The 24990-nt window shown below is 41.0% G+C and overlaps 1 protein-coding gene across 3 annotated transcripts in view; it reads right to left on the bottom strand.

Moving 5' to 3' along the window:
- Positions 1-12610: 12610 nt before the first annotated feature.
- Positions 12611-24990, bottom strand: part of ADAMTS6 (ADAM metallopeptidase with thrombospondin type 1 motif 6) — a 213140-nt gene continuing 200760 nt past the window's right edge. For all 3 annotated transcript variants that reach the window (XM_079784695.1, XM_079784697.1, XM_079784696.1), the window contains one exon: positions 12611-15748. In XM_079784695.1, the coding sequence (XP_079640821.1) occupies positions 15639-15748 (110 nt within the window). In that variant the 3' untranslated portion in view covers positions 12611-15638. The remainder of the gene's footprint in view (positions 15749-24990) is intronic.

The following is a 24990-nucleotide window of genomic DNA, read 5'->3' as shown; positions in this document are numbered from 1 at the left end:
CTGATTGGAATATAACTGTTGGGTCTCCTAGAAAAAAATAATACCCAGATTAAAAATAAAAGTTCATTAGAATATCTTTAATTCTGCAGTATAAGTGGAATGGAATTTTATCTATTATGTCAGATGAAATTTCTGATGGATTGTTAGATCCTGGTTCATGAAGAAATAATAGATGAATAATTATAAGGACTGAAATAATGAATGAGAGGATGAAATGGAAGGTGAAGAATCAGGTAAGTATAGCATTATCAACTGAGAATCCTTCTCTGATCCATTCAACTAAGCTGATAGTGTGATAAGGAGATGTGTAAAGGCTGCTATGGCTCAGAAGGATATTTGACCTCATGGTAAAACATAGCCTTTGAATGCTGTGGCTCTCATTATAAACAATAGGATAATTACAATGTCTCATGTTTCTAGGAAGGTATAGGACCTGTATTATTAGGCCTCATCCTACATGAATAAATAAGTAGATAAAAAATATAGATGCCTCATTGGAATATAAAAATTACATACTTCAACCATAGATTACTAGTAGTTCTCAGAAGATGTGGGATATAAAAAAAGGCAATTATTGTGTCTAATATATAGTGTGTAGCTAGAAATAGTCCTGTAAGAATTTGTAAAATTAAGCAAATTCTTAAAAGGGAGACAAAATTTATCATGATGAAATAATTGGTGGGACTGGTAAATTAATAAATGAATTGTTGATCATTTTGATTTTCAGAGGTTGGTCATTAACATTCTTAGTTGAAATCCAATAATGGTTTTTCATGCCATTATTCCATGTGAGAATAATGATGTTGTATACTCTATCTATTTTAAGTGATGTTTTTGTGATTGGTTTTATACTAGTAGGGATTTTTTGTGTGTTTTTCAAAACTTTCATCTATTTATGGTAGGTCAGAGCTCATTGTAAGTGGTGAGATTGGCCGTGGCATTGTGATGGATTTGGTGGATCTCCTTTAGGTATAATAGTTTTTAAAATTTATTTGGGAAGAATGTTGGTGGGTTTTGGTTATACAATGGCTATGGCTACTGAGCAATATCCTGCAGTTTGAGTTTATAATATAACTGTCTTAGAAATGTTTCTTTCGGGGCTTTAATAGAGGTTATGGTAGTTTTATACATCTTGAAAATGATGAGGTAGAAATTGTTTTTAAGTTAATGGCTGGAAGATTGGATGATTTATGATACTGAGATTCTGGGTTATTTTTAGTGAAGAGTCTATAGAAATTTCTGCATTATATAGTTATGGGATTTGACTGGTAGTAGTTAGTGGTTGAGTCTTGTTTATTGATATTCTAGTATTCTGAAGATTATTCATGGAAACTAAATAGAATTACATATAATTAATGCAATGAGGAAAGAGAAAAATATAATTTAACTAGGTCTTTTTGGTCAGAAATCAGTGTAAACATTTTTATTTGGAAGTGAGAAATGGATTTTGGTAGCACACTTTCTAGTCAAATTAAGTCTAATTCAGTAATAATGATGCTAATAATTTTAGTTTGCTGATAAATTAATGAATGGTGGGTGGTTGTAAAATATCTGAGAAGGTTTGAGAATATGGATAGGTTTGAAGATAATCAATTTTTTTATTTTGTTTGCAAGGTTGATTTTAAATGCCAGAATAAAACCTAAAGTAGCTGTGACAAGGGCCATTAATTTTAAGTAATAGAACATCTATTACTATGTGGCTTAAGCGGTTGGAATAATATTGTTGGAAATAAAAACTGGCAAAGATGCCCCCAATTAGAAGACAGCGAATGGAATTCATTAGGAGAGGGTTGTTTCATTAATTATAATTAAAGTAGAAAATTGAGGTTGTCCTAGAATTTTGAAGAAAATAATCTGGGCACTCTACATGGCTGTCAGGGAAGTGGCATTGCGAGTGACCAGTAGGGCTCAGGGGTTGGTGCTGGAGGGTTCCATAATTAAGTCTTTAAAGGTAAGCCTGCAGGGAAAGGTATGCCTGTAAATGCTAAATTTCCAATGATGAGTGAGGTTGTGGCAAAAGGTAATGTTTTAAATAGCCCTTGTTCATTTTTAAGGTTATAAATAAAACCCATAACATAGAAACAGTATGGCTTTGAAGAAGGCATGTGTGCAGATGTGAAGAAATGCTAGATATGATTGATTAAGTCAATTAGGCTAAATAGATACTATAATTAAGCCTAATTGACTTGAGGTAGACAAAACAATTTTTTAAACATCATTTTGTGTGTGTGCGCAGATTGCTGTAAATAGTATGGTTATAGCTCCGAAGCAGAGCATTATTGTCTGAATAGTTTTATATTTTCTATCAGAGGATAGAAACTGATAAATTTAGCAAGAAAACACCTGTTATGACTATTGTACTTGAGTGAAGTAGGACTGAGACAGGGGTGGGGCTCTCTATGGCGGAGGGAAGCAATGGGTAAAGGCCAAATTGGCCAATTGGCCAGTTGCAGCTAGAAGTCCAATTGATAAAAGATGAGTGCAATTGAGGCTGAGTATAAAATTTTAAGTTTCATGAGCTAAAATTATATACTACCCAGACATGGAAGTGCTGGAACATATGGTAACTCTGTTTAATTTTTTACTAATGTTTATACTGTTTTTCACAAAATGTGGCCCTTCTTATCTCTAAAGTTGTGCTAGGCAGGGACTTCTGCCCTAGATCTCTCAGTCAGTTTCTTTCTTTTTTTCCCCCCATACTCTTTTTATTATTATTATTGATTAAGGTATTACATATGTGTCCTTATCTTTCCATTGCCTCCCCACCCACCCCCCACTCATGCCCTCACCCCCCTGTTGTCTTTGTCAGTTTCTTCCCATATTTGAGAGTCTAGGTGAATATGTTCAGGACAGCCCTAGCTGGTTTGGCTCAGTGGATGGAGCATTGGCCTGCGGGCTCAAGGGTCCCGGGTTCAATTCCGGTCAAGGGCATGTACCTTGGTTGCGGGCACATACCCAGTAGGGAGTGTGCAGGAGGCAGCTGATCTATGTTTCTCTCTCATTGATGTTTCTAACTTTCTATCCCTCTCCCTTCCTCTCTGTAAAAAATCAATAAAACATTTTTAAAAAAAGAAAAAAGAAAATGTTCAGGATTTTGTTAACTCACCTCCTTTTCTACCATTTATGATTGGTGGGTGAAAAGTTAGAAGCTGTGTCAAATTGTGGGCTGCATAAGATTTTTCTTCTATTACCATTTTTCAATATTGACAGCAGAAAATTATTCTGCTTCTCTTGTTTGTTTGCTGCTGGTGATTTTGGGGGGGGCTTTTTGTACTTTCTGTTTGTTTTGTTAGAGTGGGGGAAGAGAGATTCTATGTTATTGTTTCCTTCTTTCATCATGGAAATATTTTCTTTCAGTTTTTGCTTAAAATTGTATTATCTTCTGTACAATTTTAGTGATGGGACATGTCATGAAAGAGACTACAGCTGCAGGCTAAAAGGTTTTAAAATTATTTGTGGGTTATCACATTTTCCATACCTCATCAAGAGAGTAAACAGTTCGTTGTAATTACACTAACCCTCACTAAGGGCTGCTACATTTTCCTTTATGTAGTAATGGAAGCCCAGTTCTGTGGTTCTGAATACCTTTGCTTTCATGAATAATTCAATAAGGCAGTTACCAAAGATGAGTAGTTGTTCCTATGCAACTGGGGGTGAAATGATGGAAGATTATTCAAGCTTTTTCAGCAGAGCTCCGATATCATTTGGCTAGATGAGACTTTGATAGTTATTTACACAAATCTCTGCTCTACACTTGGAAGAAACTAAATAAAGCATTTCTTAGACTGTGGATATAGGCTCAGCAGGCAAGAAAGACATCAGCATAGGATTCGCCTTGTGATTAGCTCCCAAATGTCGGCCTTCGGACTCAGGCTAACCCCAGAGGCAGCTTTCAGAGACCCCAATGGGTCCCAAGGTCCCTACAACAGTGAGTCCCCGCCCCTGGTAGCAGAGGTAGCGTCCAGAAGAGGAGGAGAATCCTACAGAAGCTCTCAGCCTCCCTGGGGTCAGGCCCAGAGTGTGGCTCAATCCCGGCCACTGTGTCCTGAGGGCAAATTTGCTGGGGGCTTCTGGGAACACTTCTTCTCTGATAGAAGGTGACACGCCACAGAAACAGCCTCTGCTCTTAGCTGGCTGCTGGCTCTTCTGCGTGAGTCCTAGAACTACTGCTGTCATCTCGCATGTGAAGGAGCCATGGTTACAGGGAACCGGGCAGAGGGGAAGACGGGGAGGAGCCCGGTCCTGCAGAACCTGGGGGGGGCAGGGGGCTCCACTCTGGAGCGCCCCTGCATTTAATGTTTAAGTCTCTTGTTTAGCTTTGTATACTTGCAGCTAAAGGCCTTCTGATTAAAAGATGTTAAATGGAAATATAAGGACAGTGCAGTAAACTCTACTAAAGTGAAATGTACTCGCTTTGGGGTGTTAACATGTACTTGCTTTTCGAAAGGTACCTTGTATGGTAATAATCAATGGCAACTTTTTTAAAATGTCCTTACTTGGCAAAGTAAAGAGTTAGCTTCTCTCTATCAGCCTCCAAAGTAGTTTTGAAACTTCACTGGCCCATGAAATGTGAAAGTCTGGAAGCCACTGCTATCACTTGAGAAAAACTCGTTCTTGGACCAGGATTCAGAATTGGTTTATAGCCCAGTTGCTCTCCTTTCTGGCAACGCTGAATGAAAGACCAGTGACTCCAACTCCTGCCCTTTGCTGTTTACAAAGAAGAAAAAGGAAAGAAAAGAGTCATTCACCAAGCTTTGACTTTTTGACTGAGATAGCGACACAACATGGCTCATTCTCTCTGTTTTCCTCCCTCTCCCTGCCCCACTTGCACACACACACCTACACACACACACACACACACACACACACACACACACACTTTCTGTGTACCCATCACCTATATTCACCAATTATTAACATTTGTGACATTTGTTTTATTGCTCACTCTCCACAACCCTCCTCCCCATTAAAAAAAAAAAATCAGTCCTTTTGAAAGCTATTTGCAGACATCATGGTACTTTCCTACAAAGATAACTCTTAATTACACACTTTATTCCACAGTTGAGCCTGGTTACAATTAATTATTCATTACTAATGGTTACAGCTGGAAATTTTGCAGCAGAGTTGGGGACTACAGGGGGAATTCAAGAGAAGTTCATTTACGGGGGGTAGCGTTTGACATGCTGATTGTAAAGAAAGTATGGATGGAATCATTTGCAGCAAGAATGCTGTTGTACCAAGCTGTCGTATGTGTCAAAGCAGCCATGGTCCCGGGGGCCAGAGAAGGAGCGTTTGTTACTTGTTTTTATAACACTCTTTTGGGACCAAGAAGTGGAGATCAGTACTGGATGGTCCCCTACCTGAATGTGATTTGCAATAGAGAAACCAGACAGTCACTGGTGTTGGGAGAACTGCTTTCTCTTAAAGCCAGGTCTTCAGCAGTCCTGTCGGGCTTGACTTGCCAGTGCGCAAGTGTCTCAGTCACTCTCAGCTTCAGTCTTCTCTTCCATGGAATCAGTAAAAATGATGGTAAGATAATGGACAGAAAGTGCTTACTAGACTGCTTGGAATAGAGTACAAAATAGGAATATACCACATTAACTGGTATATACAATCATTACTACTTTCCCCAAGTTTGGTGACAGTATTAGAGCAAACTCAGTTTCACAATGAAAATATAAATATTTTGTGAAGAGGAGTAGAGTCATTTTTTTAAAAAAAGACTTTATCTTGAAATGTATCTTTAAAAGGTATCTGCTTAAATAATTCACAGTAGTGGAATATATATGGAAACAAGATTGGCCATGAGTCAATAATTGGTAAAGTTGGATGAAGAGGAGTCATTAAATTATTCTTTCAACTTTTGCACATGTTTGAAAATTTCCAAAATAAATAAAAACAAAAATTAAAAAGTTTATCATTTACTGCCTAAAGCAAAGGACATTAAATTAATGTACTTATACAGGGTGGGGCAAAAGAAAGTTTATAGTTGTTCAAGTGAAAAATAATACAACAATTAATAAATAGTAAAACAAGAATAAACTTTGTGTTTTGTGTACTCACAACTGTACACCTACTTTTGCCCAACTGTACACCTAGTACTTTTGCCCCACACTGTATTTTCAACAGTGTAGAAAACAATTTCATTTCTCAGCATCCCACACTCTTATAAAAAACATTGCATCAAACAAATAGATAATCCTTTCTCTTCTCCATTAGAACTCCCTGAAGGAACCCCACCTGTCTTATCAGGGCACTTCTCCTAGTCAATTATCAGGAATTGAATTATTATAACGTTGACCAAATAATCAATCTGCTTAGACTAGTTGGGGGAAGAAAATGTAAACACTTTTAACGTGACGTTTTCTTCTTGATTCAGAGTGACGGTGGACTCCAAGAGTGTCCCAACCATAGCTGTCGTTACTAATTTTAGGAAACAATAATTCCTGACCACCCAAGGAGACTTTTTGAAGCTATTTAGAGAAAGAGGGTATGAATTTAAAATTATTTGGTTCTTTCGGGGGGGGGGGTATATATGTAAATTATGATTTTTAAGGCACATTCCAACAAAAAAGTTGGGAAAATATTTTTTTATTTGTGTCTTGATATATGTTTTATTTTAAAAAACCATAATGAAACCCTAGCCAATTTTGCTCAGTGATTAGAGCAGTGACCCTTGGACTGAAGGGACTCTGGTTCCATTCTGGTCAAAAGCATGTATCACGGTTGTAGGCTCAATCCCAGTCCCGGTAGGAGCACATATAGGAAGCAACCAATAGCTATGTCTCTCTCACATCCATGTTTCTCTTTCTCTGTCTCTTCCCATCTCTTCCACTTTCTCTAAAAATCAATGGAAAAAATATCCTTAGGTGAAGATTAACAACAACAACAACAAAACTGGTGAAAATCACACTTCAAAGTTAGATAAATAAGGGAGTAAAAAAAAGATGTGCTACAGAAATTGAACAAACAGGAAGTTGTGGGGCTAAGTAAAAAAAGTGAAGGGAGTATACAAAAACAAAACAAAACACAAAACTCATAGACACAAAATGTATAGTGATTACCAGAGAGAAAGGGGAGTTGGGCAAGGTGAAGGAATGGAGATGGAAGGAGACTTGACTTGGGGTGGTGAACACACAATACAATATACAGATAATGTATTATAGAATTGTACACCTGAGACTTATACAATTTTATTAACCAATGTCACCCCAATGAATTCAATAGAAAAGTATTGAAAAAAAAGAAATGGGACACATAATTGTATAAATCTGGGCACATCCATACGGCTGCCAGGCCTGAGTGGTAAGGCAGCCGAGCTCCTGGCCTGGACCACTCAGCAGCAGCCTCGTTAATGTCTCTGATGGACCTGGATTAACTAGCCCCGCTGGAAGGAGCATTTTTACTCCAGAGATCCCAGGACAGAGAATCCTGTAAGAACCGCTCTTTACCCACTTCTGGGGCCCGGAGAAGTGGTTTGGCTTCCTGGATGTAAGTTCACTCAGTCCTGAGAGGTCAGAGCTCTTTTTTCTCCCTCACAGATAACAGGCCACTTAGGTGGTCCAGGCTCCAGCTAATTTTAGAACTGAAAATACAAAAACATTCAGTGAAATGTTAATATTATGTCAATTTTAAGTTGGGTTATAAAGTAATGCCAATCACTTTTAGACAAAACATTGTACACAAATGAGTGAAATCCATCAAACTTGTGACTTACTCAAAGCACATTTGGAGTTTCTTTTGTAGAATCACTTGGGGTCAATTGTAAGACATTTGTAGCCAAAATGATTATACCCAATTTACTCACCAGATTTGGTTTTAGACTTTCACAAAAATCAAGCCCACCCTATATGGGAAATAAACAACTTAAAACATGTTTTGAACGACGCCTTTACTCTGAGAATGAGTACAGAGAGAACTCCAGTGCTCACATTTGGAGAGTGAAGTTCTAACATAGTGATTTAGAAAGCCAGACATAAGAGATAGTTGGTGCCTATAGTTTTTGCAACTAAGATTAAATATGGGACAAAATAAAATAGTGGGTCCCTTACACTTCCTTCAGCGGGAGAGCCCACATTGTCGGGGACTTGGACCCTGAGTAAGTACATAATGACATCTTCCTGGCTCAACAAATACGTTCTCTTTTTAATCTCAAAATAAAATACTTAATTTCTCAATTTTGCTTTTTTCCTTAAGTTTAAGACGATGAATCAGATGATTTTTTATTGCAATTAGTTTACTGTAGCTATGATAATAGTGTTTACTACTCACTTTAATTCAAATTCATATTATATTTTAGCTACTTCTGTGGGTATTGTTACAGAATATCACAGAATATCAAATAATTCTCTCTATTGTCTAGATTCCTAGAATTCCAAGATATTGCTATTTTTTTTGAAGTTGGAATGTCATCAACCTTTGCCTTTATATTTATATAGATACATAGCATCAGTATACTTTTATTCTAACAATAATAAACCCAACAAACAGGAACTAATTATCTATTAATTTTCATCAGATTAATTTGAATGATTGAAATAAAATATCAAAATTAATTATATTGAAGGAGACGAGAGCTGTATGCTTTTTGATTGCCTCTGAACCGCAAAAGCAATTTTTTAGTGTATTTAAGCTTTGGTTTTCCTTCTGTTCAGCCCCTTGAGTGACCTGGCTTGGGGAGGAGTTGGGGCAAAGGGGCGGAGGGACATGAGGTCCATCTTGCCAGGCTGAGCCAGGCCAGTGCAGCTGCTGGCCTGGGCACAAGCGTGGGCGGCCACCTGTGGCTCCCAGCACAGCTGTCTGGTAGAGGGCCAGCCAAAGCCCCGTCGGTGGGGTGGAGGCAGGTGGCCAGTTGGGCGGCCAATACATTCTGGCATGAACTGAAAGAACACCTGGTTCCACTCTGTGGACCCACCACAGAAGGTCAAAGAATGTGCCTGCTGGCAGCAACCTAATGGCCCAAGTTTTCAAGCCCCAATGGTCCTGCTCTGACTGAAACAGAGAAAAACCCACCTTTCTTTCTCAAAATTTACCCCAAAGCCAACACGGGAATCATCCGGCTCTAGTTGTGTTGAAATAGGTCAGTGAGGCCACCTGGCTTGTCTGGAAATGGTGTTGTGTGTGTGTATGTGGGGGGTGGGGGTGGGGGTGCTGTCAAGCAGGAGCAGGCTCTGTGATTCAAAGCTGGACGTTTCAGGAGGCCAGAGCCTTCGTGTTGTGTTTGGCTGCTAACTGCCATTGCAGACACGATCCTCCTCCAATGTCTCTGATCTTCCTGCTCCTTCTCTTCCCCTGAACTCTAACTACATGCTTGGGAACCACTGTGGGCCTCCACTAGTCATTTTGTCACTGGACATAGAAATTTTCATAGGGAACACCACCACCTACTGAGACAGGAGACCAAAGTCCTCCCTTTCCTTGACCCCTGAGGTCCCTCCCAAGGCCTTGGGCCCACTGCTTCCCAGGAAGAAGGACCCCATTTCCTCTGGCCTGGGGAGTCAGTGTCTCTCTGGTGGAGGAGCATCCTTAACTTCCCTGTCCCAAATGCAGACCAGGCAGTGCCAAAGAGGTGACGTCCCCCTCCTGGTTCTGTGGCCCTAGGCAGCTTAGCCTCTCTGAGCCTCAGTTTGGGGACTTGCAAATGGGAATTAGTAGCATTGTCCTCACAGTTTCGTTGCCACCCATTCAATGAGAGAGCATGTGTTAAGTACCTAGCACAGGGCTTTGCACAACCAGCACTCAGTAGGTATTGGTTGTATGAATGAATGACCATAGCTGATACCACTTGTAGACACAGAGGCCACACCTGGCCATGGACTGGAAATTCCTGCTGCTACATTTGCTTGGGATTTTAGGGGCCTCGTCTCACAATTACTGCTTACAATTGCCCTTGCTGGGGGACACAGATCAGGCCCCTCCAAGACTTTTATTGGCTTGGAGCTAGTAGAAGCCACCCCTGCTGAGCCATTGACCAGGGGAAGGCAATTTGACTTCTGGGAGGTCTGGAGCTGGTGGGTTAACTTGCCTCTTCTCATGTGCAACTTCTCTGTAAGGCAAGGCATCCAAGTCAAGATCCAAGAAGAGACCTCTTCTTTCTTTCTCCTCTCTCTCTCTCTCTCTCTCTCTCTCTCTCTCTCTAATTTTAGAGAGAATAAGGGAGAGGGGGAAGGGGGGGCAGGGCAGAGAAAGGCACATTGATTTGCTGTTCCACTTATTTATGATTCATTGGTTGATTCTTGTATGTGTCCTGACCGGGGATCGAACATGCAACCTTGGTGTATCAGGGGTGACACTCTAACTGAGCTACCCGGCCAGGGCCAAGAAGAGACTTCTTGATCGAATGTCACAAGCCTTAAGGTCTTGGGCAGTGGAATCTGACTGGTCATGATGTTCTATTACCTGGGGAGCTTGTTCCTGCCTGGTGCTCCCAGGCCTTTGTGTAACCACAGTGTCGTTCCAGTGAACACAGGATGCTGCCATGGACATTAGCTGTCATCACCTATGCAGTTCAAGGTTTCCAGTGGGTTAAGGAGAGCCATCCACCAAAAGACAACACAGGCCTAATCTTGGTTCCCTCTGAGAGTGAAGCCAGTCCTCAAAACTGTTCCATTTCTGGCCTCAGGTTCTATCAGAGGGGCAGGGAATGCTAGAAATAACCCCCTCAGAAAGAGATAGGAGAAAAGACCATTTTCCTTCTAAGTCCTAGCTTGAGGTTTTTAAGTCTGAGGCATAAAACCATTGTGAAACAGCTGTTCTTTAAAAAAAAAACCACAAACCTATGTTAGTTTATTCCACACATTCTAATCATACATACTAATGAGACAGAATTCCAAACACAGCTTCTCCCTCACTTTTTTTATTCTGTGGCTGATCTTTTCTCTTTCCTGTGACCACTTACTTAGAATCTTCCAGTTCTTGTGGGCTGTGACCATTTTTTTTTCCTTCTTGAATTACACTTTTCACCTTCTTTTAAAAGTAATGAAGTTCACCCTAGACAGTTTGGCTCAGTGATTAGAGTGTCAGCCCGCAGACAGAAGGGTCCTGGGTTTGATTCCTGGTCAAGAGCACATACCTCGGTTCCAGGTTCTGATCCCAGGCCTCGCCAGAGAGCATGGAGGAAGAAACCAATCAATGTGTCTCTCTCACATCAATGTTTCTCTCTCCTCCCCTTCTCACTCCTTTCCACTCTCTCTAAAAAAAAAATCAATGGGAAAAATATCCTCGGGTGAGGATTAAAAAATAATGAATCTTATCCTAGTCAAATAAATTCCCACATTTTTTCTTGCCAAGATCAATACCCAACTTACTTTATAATTTACTTGAAAAAAAATGTCACCTGGCCTTTTGGAGCATAAAGTCTTAGGGATGATCTTAGTGCTCTCCAGAGAGTGGTGGACCTCCAGGGAGGGAGGTGATTGTTGTGGGGTCAGTGCCCTAAGCAGGATAGTGCCCTTTAGACATTTCAAAGAGGGGGCGGGGAATAAAACATTTAACTGAAAGCTTGAAAACGACTGTAGGTGAAAAGATAGACTCAAATCTGAGGAATCTAAGCTAAGGCAGGCCTTGTTTCTTGGTATTCCCCCTCCAACACGTAGCAGAACTACTCTTTGCAAATGCAGTGGGAAGTTAAAACGGTGGGTCCCAGGGTCTTCTCATTAACTGAACTTTCATAAAACTTCAGCCACTTTTGGCTCCCAGGATGACTTTGGGGAAATACTCCCCAAGACAACCTAATCATCTCACCTGATTTCTTCTGATGTGTAAGATTGAATGTGTATGTATGAGGCATGGGGGTAAAAGGATTAAAGCACCACCATGCTCGGGCTTTCCACATCTTCTTATGTAATCGATGGAGCTGTCATTATGAAAGAACTAATAGCTAAGCAGCATATTGGCTGCTGAATTTCCTTTGCATAAGACAGTGAACCCAGCTCAGCAAAGACTGAATGTCTGAAGGTGGGAGAGCAATACCTCTCATGCTTCTATGCTCCCCACATTGACTATTAGTAGAAACCTTCAAGTATGAATTCTTTTGTTCAGCATCCATTCTTTATCTACATGGAAGGCAAAAAGAAGGAGGGGGCAAAGAGTTGTGAGCCAAGTGACCAGAGGTATGTGGCTGTGGCCAATCTGGACTTCTTCTCTAGTCTTAGAATAGCTGACTAGTGGCATCAGAGGATATAGCCCTACCAAAAATATCCAAAGCCCTTGCATTTAGATATTACTGAAATACAAACAGGTGCAGCCTAGCCAGCATGGCTCAGTGGTTGAGCATCGACATATGAACCAGGAGGTCACGGTTCAATTCCCGGTCAGGGCACAGGCCCGGGTTGTGGGCTCAATCCTCAGTGTGGGGCTTGCAGGAGGCAGCCAATCAATGATTCTCTCTCACCATTGATGTTTCTATCTCCCTCTCCCTTCCTATCTAAAATCAATAATAACAAAAAAAAAATAGGTGCAATCTCTGGGGAAGGTGACAAGGGATTCAATAAATTAACTCAATCCTGGATACTACCTGGAAAACTTTGGATAATGTAGCTGTGGTATTCCAAGGGATAGCCCCTGCAAATTTAATGCCAGCTGTTCAAGAAACAGACAACTCCCATCGGAATCATTCTTACAAGCTGCATTTTTATTTTTACTAAATTATCTATGTTAATAAAAAATCTGTGCTTGGTGTGGAATTTCACTCCATCAAGTGTTACAATGACTTTTCATTTTCATTACAAGCAGGAGAATGAATGAAGGACAAGTGTTAGGAAACATGGCAATAAATTAGAATATAATTTACAGAAGCAAAAAAAATAAGTAACAGTGTACCACATTAATACTGAGTACAAAATAATAAGCAACAACTAATCACAATAATACAAAGGTAATTTCATTCTGTATTATTAAGGATACCTATGTGACATTCACTCAAATAAAAGATTCCTAATGAAATGAACTGATCTGGGAGTCATATGTGTCTCAAGGGGTTTAATCAGTTGGGGATATTTCCCTTTCAGTTTTGGGTAGGCTTTTCTGCCAGTGGCAGATACTGCTCTCAGCCCCGGGGTACCAGCTTCCTTGGGGTTCCCTAAGTAGTCTATAGAGCTCACTATTTTTGGAGGGCCTACCATGGGGGCTCAGCCTCCACTGATGATCCTGCTGTAACTATTCAGGAAAAGAGCACATGTAGCCACGCGGTTGACTACAGAGCAGCAGCGGTACTGTGATGTGCTGTGGAATGTGACATTTTTCCTCACTCGGATTAATTCAGGGCCTATCTGAAATGTTTAGTCCTGTTCCATTCTGTGCTTGGTTCCTTCTGAGAAGGTGACCTGATGCTGGCCCTGGGAGCCCCCTGGTGCTGTGCACACCCCAGAGGGCACTGGCTGCCCTCCTCTTCCACAGCCAGTCAGGGGTGCCTGGTGCCCGGGTGGATGGCCCTCGCAATGTTCGTTTCCAAGTGAGGTAAAAAAAAAAAAAACAGCCCTTAATCAATAATGTAAGAAATCTGTTTAAATAAACATATGAGCTGATAATTATATTGGAGAAAAGCAGATCCTGATGGCAAACCTGTGCCTAAAATGCCACAGAAACCACTCATCTTTTGTCTATTTCACCAGATTAGCACCAAGTTAACTGCTCTTTGCAAAGCACCATGGGAATTCAGTGCTGGGGCCCCTAGCCCTCCCTTTGCTGAATGGCTAAGAAGGCACCTGGGCAGCCATGGACAGGGGCCCTGACAGCAACTCTCAAGTATTGTCAACAGCTCTCCCTGGGAAGCACAGGGGCGTGAGCTGTGGGGTTGAGAACGCAGGTGATGAGAGACAAATGGGCACGACTGAGTGTGCAGAACCCCATCCCATGCTGGCTCTCCACAGCACAACTGACATCTAGGTTGGTTTTTTGAGTCTGTGAGTCTCTCTTCCTTTCTGAAAGCACCTAATCACCCCCATCAAGTCATGGTCTAGGTCATACACCTGACGTGGAGCCTCAGAGCACAGTGATGGATGTAAGTCAGATATACTCTTCAACTGCAAGTAGCATCTTTACAGAGGAGCCATTTGGCTGGAGTGTGAGGTGTCGGTGTAGCATGGTGGACACACGTGTAGGACACAGAGCACATTCAAGGGAACCTGCTGCAAGCTACAAGTGTTCAAGTACAAAATATTCATATAAACAAGTACCCTCTTTGTCTTTAAATTTCACTGTCATATATTTTGATGAGCATGATGTGAAACTTGCGGATAGGGAATGTATGAGCAAGTCAATTTAAATTAGGTGGATTTGATTCGATAATTTGACCTGCTCAAGAAACTGGATTTCACATTTAGTTGCTGTTCAGAACAACCATAAAAAAATATAAAATACTTGGTTGAATGACTATTAGAATTAGGCTTTATGATCTCTAGTCTTCATGAGTTTTTCTTCTTTGGTTGTTATCCCTTGCCTACTTTAAAACTCAGAGAAATCGCACGTTTACGTGCAAGCACACTCCTCCACCCACACACTCAAAAGCGCCCCCCCCACACACACACTTGCTCCCATATAAATAAATGCCCTTCTGCCATATCAAAGAAGGGACATCTGGAACCCATCGTAACTGACAGCAAAAGGGTCTGCCTGGTTGTTACTGAGCCGGTCTATCTTTTTTGCCTGGTATCGTCTCAGTAAGCGTGGTGTAGGTGCAGCCACCCAGCGGGGCAGGAGCCGTGCTGTGGCTGTAAACACACGTGAGTTGGAGTGACTCCTATTAAGAGCTGAGGCATCCCTGTGTGATGGCAGCAAAGGACCTGGTACTTCGGTGTCTACCATACCCCAGGTCTGGTTTCTGCGTGACATTGAAATGTTTTTCTCTTAAAGTGTTAATGGGAATCTCAACTTCACTTGCACAATGGCAGGCGGGCCACAGTCTTTTAGCGCTGAATTTATAGAGCTGCACAGCTGCAGTAACTGAGGCACTGCTTTCAACTAAGTCCTTCACTGTCGTTCGGTTTAATGTAGTTTTATATATGGCTCACAGCAGTGTTCAGAAGAGGGGAATTATTCCTAAGGAAATTAAGTAGAAGGAAGAAAAAAATCATACAAACTTTCATTAGTCTTGATTTATAATTGCTCCTTAAATTACAGGTTAAAGCCCAGTTTAGAATTTAAATGGTGGTGCTGTTGTAGTGAGATAAAGTATAGTAAATGTTTTTTAAGCTATGATTTAAGATTTCTGAATCTTTTACTTCCATAGTTGACCAAGTCATACCAGCTACATTTTAAACAGTTTTAAATATAAATGGATTCAGTGTCATTGCTAAGTCTATAATAAAAATTATCTTAATGGTCCAAGGAGGTAAACAGGCTATTGGATTTACTCGAAAGAACACAAACGTTCCACAGTAAGCAAGTCTCCCTGTGTTGTTTGGATCTCTCCAATCTGGCATTCCCTCCTAAAACTGTGTCCAGCACTTTGGATCAATAAATCCTACTTCACAGAAGTTAAAATAATATTGAAATCCTGTCAGCTAGGGCTGACCAGTGGTTACGTTTTCCACAGGGTAATGCATCTGCAAGGACATCAATCCTCTTCCTCCGGGTGGCTCTCTGTGATGGACACATTTCCAGGATGAAATGACAAGGCGCTCTCTCCGGCTTTCCGTGGGTCACTGTCCTTGGCAGGTCTTACAACATATCTGTCTGAAGTATGCTCGATTGCAGAACTGGAACTTGTGCACCAGCGGGCAGTAAGCCACTTTGCTCACATCTTTGCACTCTAACGAATGGGGGCAGAAAATGGAAAACAATTAGAGGCACATAAACAAGGACATAAACAAGCCAATGAGCCCGGATGCTGGGCAAGGACCTCCCTTTGCGCCAATCCACCTTGGCTTTCGCATGCATGTGATTTTTGTTTTTATTTTTAAGCATACCCTGTCTGGGACAGCCTACCAGAAACATGCTTTTGATATATTTTAACACAAATTAAAAAAAAAATTTGCAAGGCTTTTCTCCCAGCCTTTTATAAGTATGGTGCATGCCCACTATGTCTTGAAAGAATTACCATTTGTTTGGATAAGTGATCACTTTAGACAGCTTCGAAACATGAGTCATTTTTCTTACAGTGCTTTTATTGCTTCTTTCTCAAGGGTTATTTTATTCACAGCGCAAGGTTATCCAAAATCAAACATGAGTTGCATTGTTTGATACCAAAGTACACATGTCTCCAGAGAACCTCTGCATCTGTGAGGCGTGGGGCTGGGCCCGGGTGAATGAAAGGATTGCTGACAGTGGCCTAGATTCAGCAACTACACTAGACAAAGAGGGAAACTTTGAGGGGTTGGCCTCAAATGGCAGCAGTCTGTGGGTTATGGAAACATGTAGAAATGTCTTTTTTTAATTTGGAAGTGAGACATGGCCTTCTTTTTTCCTATGTGTATTTTCTCCTCGGTGCTAGAATTGCCACAGCTGCAGCCTGCACTTCTTGCAGCCAGAAGGTGAATAAATGATTCTTTCTCCATTTCCCCTTGAGGCTGGTTGCAGAGGATGGGGCTGAGAGCCACCCCATACACACACACACACACACACACACACACACACACACACACACACACACACATAACCCCACTGCTGCGAATAATGATATTCCTCTCCAGTCCTCTGGTCACTTTTATCTGGGGATTTTAAAATACTTTGTAAACCTAGTAATTAAATTTCCATATGCCTCCCAGAATCAAAGTTCCACCCTCATTTTTCCAGGTGGTTACACTGAAGCATCCTGGGTAAATTGTTGAAGGTAATTAGAATCAGGCAGAACACTGGGTCAGGTTTAGCGGAACAGAACAGTGACTGGTTGTTGTTGTTTGCTCGGTTTTTTCCTGGCTTCAGAAATCCTCTAAAGTTCTAAGAGATCATGTCTATGGTACAGAGCCACGTGATAAGCCTGGAAAATTAAATGCAAAGGAATGGGCAAGTTTACAGTTGTTATTATTGAAAATCCGGTAACAACTGTGTTGATCACACTTTCAAGGTTCTTTCAGTGAAAGACTTAACACTTTAAACTGTAAGCCCCAACCCTCTGGAAATATAAGCTCTGCTACCACTGAACTCGTACTCAAGATTCGATTTACAGAGAGAATACCAATTAGAAATTCGAATTAAAACTTTCCATCATAGGATTCTCAATAAATTAAAGTTTTGGCTGAAAGCAGGTAGCAAAGACAGAAAAACTTTCTGTAAACTTAGCACTAAAATAGAGAAATCAGTCAATATTTGGTCTATCGCGTTTAAATTTGAGGTGAAAAGATCCCCATGGGTTTTAATTTGGAGGTCACTTGTTATTTTAGTGGTTTGTTTTTTTTTTTCTTTTCCTCTCTGTCATGACCTTCCAAAAGTACCCAAAGGGAGTTTAGACTAAGAATATTTTTTGTGGAAAAAAAGTTGTGCCGGTGTAACCAAGAGGAGCATATTGTCAAGGTAATGCAGTTATTACAGGGGTGAGGAACGCTGGCACGATTCTCCTCATCGTCAGTTCCAAGTCACCATCCTCGTGGGCAGCCGCCTTGGAGACTACTGCGCTCACTCTCCGAAATAGGGCTCCGTGAGCTGCTCGAAGTACCAAATACACTTTAGCATTGGCCTTCCTTGCCAAAATATAAAAATGATTTAGTTGATAATCAGATAGAAGAAGACTGGTTGTTTTAATAGTACAAGGAAATAAAATTAGAAGCCAGACTGCCTGGGTTTAATCCTAGTTTTATCATTTACTAACTTTATGGCTCTGAACAAACCACTTAACCTCTCTGTGCCCAAGTTTCCCCATTGTAAACAGCGGTGACAAGAGTGCCCACCCCCATCTGTAACAGGAAGAACCTGTGCTATCACCTAGTGCATGGAAAGCCCTCGGTAAGGGTAGAAAATTGAATCACTGTTACTGTGACCACTGTTAGCTATCATCTCTTACTACCTGATGACAGTGAGTGGCGCTCAATGAGGATGCAACATTTAGATTGCTATTGAGAAAATGCTGTTCTACTGGCACACGTCAGTTTGCAGACCAAACAAAGAATACTTCCTGGGAATATATACAACTTTATTGGGAGATTCATTACTCCATTTTTGGAAGAGTTGCTGCACAAGGAACTTCACAGATTTTTTTTTCTTTTAGATTTAGACTTTGGATTCTGATTCAATAATAAATAATAAATGCCCGGCCAGTGTGGCTCAGCAGTTGAGTGCTGACCCATGAACTAAGAGGTTGCTGGTTCGATTTCCAGTCAGGGCACCTGAATGGGGTGCAGGCCTAATCCCCAGTAGGGGGTGTGCAGGAGGCAGTCCATGGGTGTTTCTCTCGCATTGATGTTTTTATCTCTCTGTCCCTTTCCCTTCCTCTCGCTCTAAAAGTCAATTTAAAAAACATATAAAAACAAAAATAGATACAGAGGCAAAGAAGCATCGAACAGACTGTCAAACTACAGCGGGAAGGCAGGGGAGGGTTGGGGGGGGGGCGCGGTTTGGAGATCAACCGAAAGACTTGTATGCATGCATATAAGCATAACCAATGGACGCAAGACACTGGCGGGGGGAGCGGTGAGGGCAGTGCCAGGGGTAGGGGAGGCTGGGGGGAGGCCAATGGGGGGGAAAAAAGGAGACATATGTACTACTATTGATGAAAATCTATTCACCGAAACTCAACTATTAACTGGTCTTTTATTTTCTTGGCCTTTTCACTCCACAAGAGTTTAATCTAGTAATAATAACATTAAAAATAATTTGCCAAATGCTTCCTATGTGCCAAGCACTGCCTTAATCCTTTTAAATATATAGAACATCAGCTTTGCACAGATGGAAAAACTGAAGCTCAAAAAGGTTAAGAAACTCATGCTGGGTCACACAGCTAGTTGGTCTAAGAACTGGGACCAGAACTCACATTTGTCGGATTCTGAAATCATCTATTTTGGCAGCACTCTTAGCATCTAAACGAAAAAAAGGCTTCTGCCTGTCAGTGCTTCTGTGTTCTTGGCTGATACCACTGATGATAAGTCAACCTTTGGGCACACTGTCAGGAGGTTTGCTCTGCCACCGTAGAGAAGGGGAAATGTTTTTAAAAGAGGGTTCTAGGTCACAGGCATTCGGAATAGCCCAATACTTTTCTTCAGCTATTCCTTTATCCCTAACTGTGGTAAAATTATGTGAGTGAAAGGTGATTTGAGACACACCGAGAAGTTGTAAGGCCCCGTGATTACAGAAAGCTAAATGTAATCTTAACAATATTAGTATTTAAACGATATGGGTGTGCTCAGCCCATCTGTCACTTCTTGAGCTTAGTGAGAGGATTGATTTGTTGAGCACTTGGAATAACTCATTGACATTTGCTGATGTAGCTGAGAGGCCTTAATTATAAAACTTACCATTTACTAGGGTGTCACATCCGCAAAGCCCACTGAAAATATGAAATAGTCATTTCACTCCCACCCTTGAGCCGCTACACAGCTTACAATGGTGCTAACACCATTCTGGAAGAGTTGTGCACAAAATAAATCACGTTTTCCCACTGACCACAAAACAACAACAGGAAAGTTCTGCTTTAATTTCTAAATGATCTTCAGTTGGCATTGATTTCTAGCTAATATCTAAAAAGCAAAAGTCTCTCTATACCCAAGTAATACATAATCTGAAAATAATTAATTAGACTAGGAGATCTATTGAAAGGAATCCTTTAGTTGAGGTAGACTCTTTTGTAATAAAATCTCTCTAATTTATAGATTTTGAAGATTTGGTCTTTACTATCCTACGATACACATATGTCTACTGCTTTTTAAGCAGTGGATTCTGAGCCAGGAGGGTCAAGGATGTTAAGATGAAGGAAGGAGCCCGATTTTCTCTTCTACTATCATCATGTACAGCTGAGTCCTTGCCTTTTCTCGTGAGGCTGCTGGAAGGGTGAGAGGTTCTTACTGTGTGGTTTCTAGGAAATATTTTGCTGATCTAACTAGTCTCTCCTTTTTTTTTTTTTTTAAACATAATCACCCCAATCCAAAAATAAAGTTTCACTTTACCCATGGCCAGAGACTTCTGGTGGGAATGACAACTTAAGGAGTATCCCTAGCCCTAACCGGTTTGGCTCAGTGGATAGAGCGTCAGCCTGAGGACTGAAGGGTCCCAGGTTCGATTCCGGTCAAGGGCATGTACCTTGGTTGTGGGCATATCCCCAGTAGGAGGTATGCGGGAAGCAGCTAATTGATGTTTCTCTCTCATCGATGTTTCTAACTCTCTATTCCTCTCCCTTCCTCTCTGTAAAAAAATCAATAGAATATATTAAAAAAAAAAAAAAGGAGTATCCCTAAATTCTTCTTAGGGAGGCTTGGGAATATATCCAGGAATAAAAGCCAGCCACTAGGCCCTGCAATGTGAACTAGAACCATTCCTAGAATCTTAAGTAACTTGCCAGGTATCCTGGAGTGATCTCGATAGTAATCTGGGTTTTGGTAGAGTTGAATGATAAAAATTAGACAACCTGTTTCACAGGCAACACATGACTCTACTTATCATTGATATTCCAGTGGGTTTTTCCCCCAGGTGCTCTACATTAATCTTTCAAAACCTGGACCTAAAAGACATAGTTTCAAAATACTCATACTGAACGGAGGCTTATGAATTTAGGATGCCAACAGATTCAGATTCTCTGTGACTCTGATGGCTTGGCTTTGTCCAAGGAGTACAAGGACAACTCCCAAAATGCAGCGCTCTTGTATTTAATTCATAAAACATAGCAAAGCCTGCCTAAATTGCATCCTTGGAGTGAGCTGGGATACACAGACACATATCCTCCATGACCCAGTTGGACCATTCAGCATCTTTCTTTGGAGAATGTGTGTCCTCTGTACCTGTAAGTTGCTTATCATATTCAGAGAAAGAACACAGTGAGTAGAGAGTCATGACTTAAGCACCTAGGGATCTACCTTTTGGATATCAACCTGACCATGGAGATTCAGAGCTCGGTGAGAAGGGAGATAGCAAAGGCATTGCCTGTGCATGTGTGGTATGGGTGGGGATGTGGATTCAGTGTACTTTTCCTAATAAAATTGTACTTGAGCCCTGGATATTTTACATATTCAGATTGGAAAAGGATGATATAAGTTGTGCTTGGGAATTTGATATTACTCATTGCAATGAAAACAGTACACTAACTTTATTCTCAAAGCAAGGTGATATCAACTACAGAACTTTATTCCTATTTCATCCTACCAGACTGAGCCTCTCCTTTCTCTTCGCTTTCTCAGCTTCTTTTTACCCAGGCTCATTCCCTGGTTGCCACCTACATTTAACCTCGAGGTGATATGACCCCAACACAAATCCAGAGTTCCCTCTAAACCAGACAGCCAGGATTGTGTACCAGAATGCTAAGGGGGATTATGAGCTCTTTAAAATGGCAAAGAAAAAAACAGGTCTACCTCACCTCCTTGAAATCAAAGTCTTCACTTTCACCATTCCTTTCACTGATTTTAATATATCAGATGCCATTTAAAACGCCAAATTCAGTAGATGTTTTGTCCTAGAAATTTTGTGAGATTTCTGGAGCTTCCCAGGTTTTCTCAGAGTAATTTCCCTGAGGGAGACTGGGACCCACCAAAGCCACCAATAGACAGCTGGGCTGCTAAACCAATGCACACTAGCCACACCTTTCCTGGGTTGGTTACCAGCTCACAACGCGCCATAAATCATGACCTGGCAGCAATAAATACTAGATGACAGCGTGCCTTGTGCTACTGAGAAGCTGAAAAGACTCATCATATAAACTACAAGGGAACTTGAAACTGCATCAAGATGAATAAAATGGCATTTGGGATAGAATTTCAGGTGAGCTGGAGTAGGCCAGTCCCAGCTGCCAGATGTACTTTAAAAAATTACTCTGAGTAGTATTTCAAATGCAGTGATACCCAGCATGCCTATAATTCACTCTCGGCAGCACCGCCGTGTTACCCTCGCCAGTGGCAGTCTGTCAAGATCAAGCCTATAGTGCTTTAACTCTCAGCTGAAGGCTTTCAGAAATAGAAAACTAAAGCAGATGTGGAACATGGCAGATTTTATCTCCCTTCTTCCTCCTCCTATTTCCTACCTACTATTAACTTTTCATTTTGATTTTCTTTCTGATTTTCTTTCTCTTACTATCTGTCTTTGGTTGCTTAACTTCCCTCCATTTCTTCAATTTCTCTCCATTATTTATTTTTTATTTATTGTTTTTTACTTTTTTAATTGGATTTATTGGGGTGACATTGGTTAATAAAAGCATATAGGTTTCAGGTATACAATTCTGCAATACATAATCTTGTATTATATTGTGTGTTCACCACCCCAAGTCTAGTTCTCCTTCCATCACCATTTATCCCCCCTTTACCCTCTTCAACTCCCTCCACCCCTCTTCCCTCTAGCAATCATCACACTGTTGTCTGTGTCCATGAGTCTTTCTTTTTTTCTTAATCCCTTCACCCTTCTCACCCAGCCCCCAACTCCTGCCCCTCAAATTCCATTATTTTATGATACCTTTGGGATACTAAGGTGCATAATTTCCTTATAGATGCCTAAATTCCTTATCATGATTAAAAGTACCATGATTAATGAGTGAATTTGAAACTTGGGAGTCATACTGACCACCTCTGTCTACTTGTGTATCCGGTTCTTTTTATCCTCCTTTCTATTCATTTTTCTTATTTTCAATTTGTTACCCTCCTTTTGACCCCTACTCTATCTGCCTTATTGATAATCTCTACCCTGTGGTCTCTTCATCATCTCTACCCTGGTATCTTAGAACAACTTTCTAACTCTTCTCCCACACAAGGCTGCCCTCTCTCAGCTCCCTGATACTCTTATCATCCTAAGCGTATCATTCCCCAACTTCCTGCACTTGTTTCCTAGAACTTGTAGTAGAGTGTCCTAAATTCCTTCTTCTGCATGCAGGACCCTCCAAAACTAAGTCCCCCTCTCTTTTTGTGGTTTCATTTCCACAGCTGATCATTGGCCAACCCATGACAGCCATGTTATACACCCTCCACACCACCATGCCTGCATACTCTTCCTCTGCCAGGAATGCCCAGAATCTCAACGTCTTCTCGGCAAACTGTCTCATAACTTCCAGTGCCCCGCTTAAGCTTGCCTTCTCCATGATACTCTGCTGATTACCCCGTCCTCTGTAGACTCCTGGTAGCTTCTTTCCACCCCGGTAACACTACTGCCCCATATATATGGTGATGATTATTTCTCTGCATGTTGACACCCTTTCTAAACTGCACTCCACTTGGACCTTGTCATATTCCTCTCATAGTATCTTTCCCTGGCACACAGTAGGTATGTTTGATAAGTAAATTAATTAATGGTTGAATAAATGGATCATATTATCTAAAAACCTTTACCTTGAGGGATGGACAGATAGATAAAGCAAGTTCAATAAAATGTTAATGCTAGAACCCAGATGGTGGGTGTTCAACTTGGCTGTGAGACACTTGAAAAGAATGTATTTTCTGCTGCTTTGGGGTGAAATGCTCTGAAAATATCAATTAAATACAGCTGATCTAGTGTGTCAATTAAGGTCACTGTTTCCTTGTTGATTTTCTTTCTGGACGATCTATCCATTGATGTCAGTGGGTGTTAAAATCCCTTACTCTGACTGTATTATTGTCAATCTCTCTTTTTCTGTCCATCAAAAAAAATTTATGGATGCATTCTTTTTTATTATTATTATGCAATCTCAGGGTAGCTGTGGTCTACTGATAATCTCTCCAACCTTCCAATTGGAACTTGGTACACTGGCCTCCTTCATGAGACTGTGGACTCATTGAAGGCAAGAATTTTGGCTTTTGGTCTTTGTATCCCAGTGTTTAACTTTGTATTTCTTTTTTAAATATATTTTTTATTGTTGATAGTATTACAGATATCTCCCATTGTCGTCTCCTGTTTCCTCCCTCCTCTCAACCTCTCCCCCCTCCCTCCAGGTCTTCACTACCCTATTGCCTATGTCCATGGGCTATGCACATAAGCATGTGAGTTCTTTGGTTTATCTCTTCTTGTCCCCCCAACCCACATCAAGGTATGTCAGTCTATTCCACGCCTCCCTGCTTTGGGTCTTATTTTGTTGGTCAATTCATTTTGTTCATTAAATTCCACAAATAAGTGAGATCATATGATGTTTGTTTTTCTCGATTTGGCTTATTTCACTTAGCATAGTATATTCCAGGTCCATCCATGCTGTCCCAAAGTATAAGAGATTCCTCTTTTTTATAGCTGCATAGTATTCCATAGTGTAAATGTCCCAAAGCTTTTTTATCCATTCATCTACTGATGGGCACTTGGGTTGCATGTAAATGAAAAGGCAAAATGCTGAGATAGCAATACTTATATCTGACAAAATATACTTTTAAATGAAGGCTATAGTAAAAGACAGACACTAAATAATGATAAAGGGAGCAATCCAACAAGAGGATATAACCCTTGTAAACATTTATGCACCCAACATAGGACACCTAAATATGTAAAGCAGAACAACCCAAGTGCCCATCAGTAGATGAATGGATAAAAAAGCTTTGGGACATTTATACTATGGAATACTATGCAGCTGTAAAAAAAGAGGAATCTCTTATACTAACTGGGAAACTCTATTTTTCTTTCAATTTTAAATGATAGCCTTTTTGGGTAGTCTTGGTTGTAGGTCCTTGCTTTTCATCACTTTGAATATTTAATGCCAATCCCTTCTGGCTTGTGGATCTCCCATGATGGGGAAGCACCAGACAGGCTCACAGGGAAATGGGGAGAATGTCCCTCACCCCAAAGCCACACCACTCAGTCACTGAGACCACCTGAACCTACTCAACCCTCTAGATCCTGGCCCAGGCAGCTGACTCCTCAGCAGGGAGTGAGCTCCAAACTGTGGGATTAGAGGAAGTCCAGAGGGTGAGGCTATTGCTTTCCCCCAGGCTGATGCCATATAAAAGGGAGTGTTCTACCCAAAAGAGATGGCATCTATGG

This window comes from Cnephaeus nilssonii (assembly GCF_951640355.1).
Source record: "Cnephaeus nilssonii genome assembly, chromosome: 2".
Lineage (NCBI taxonomy): Eukaryota > Metazoa > Chordata > Mammalia > Chiroptera > Vespertilionidae > Cnephaeus > Cnephaeus nilssonii.
This window is presented reverse-complemented; position numbering and strand designations above follow the sequence as displayed.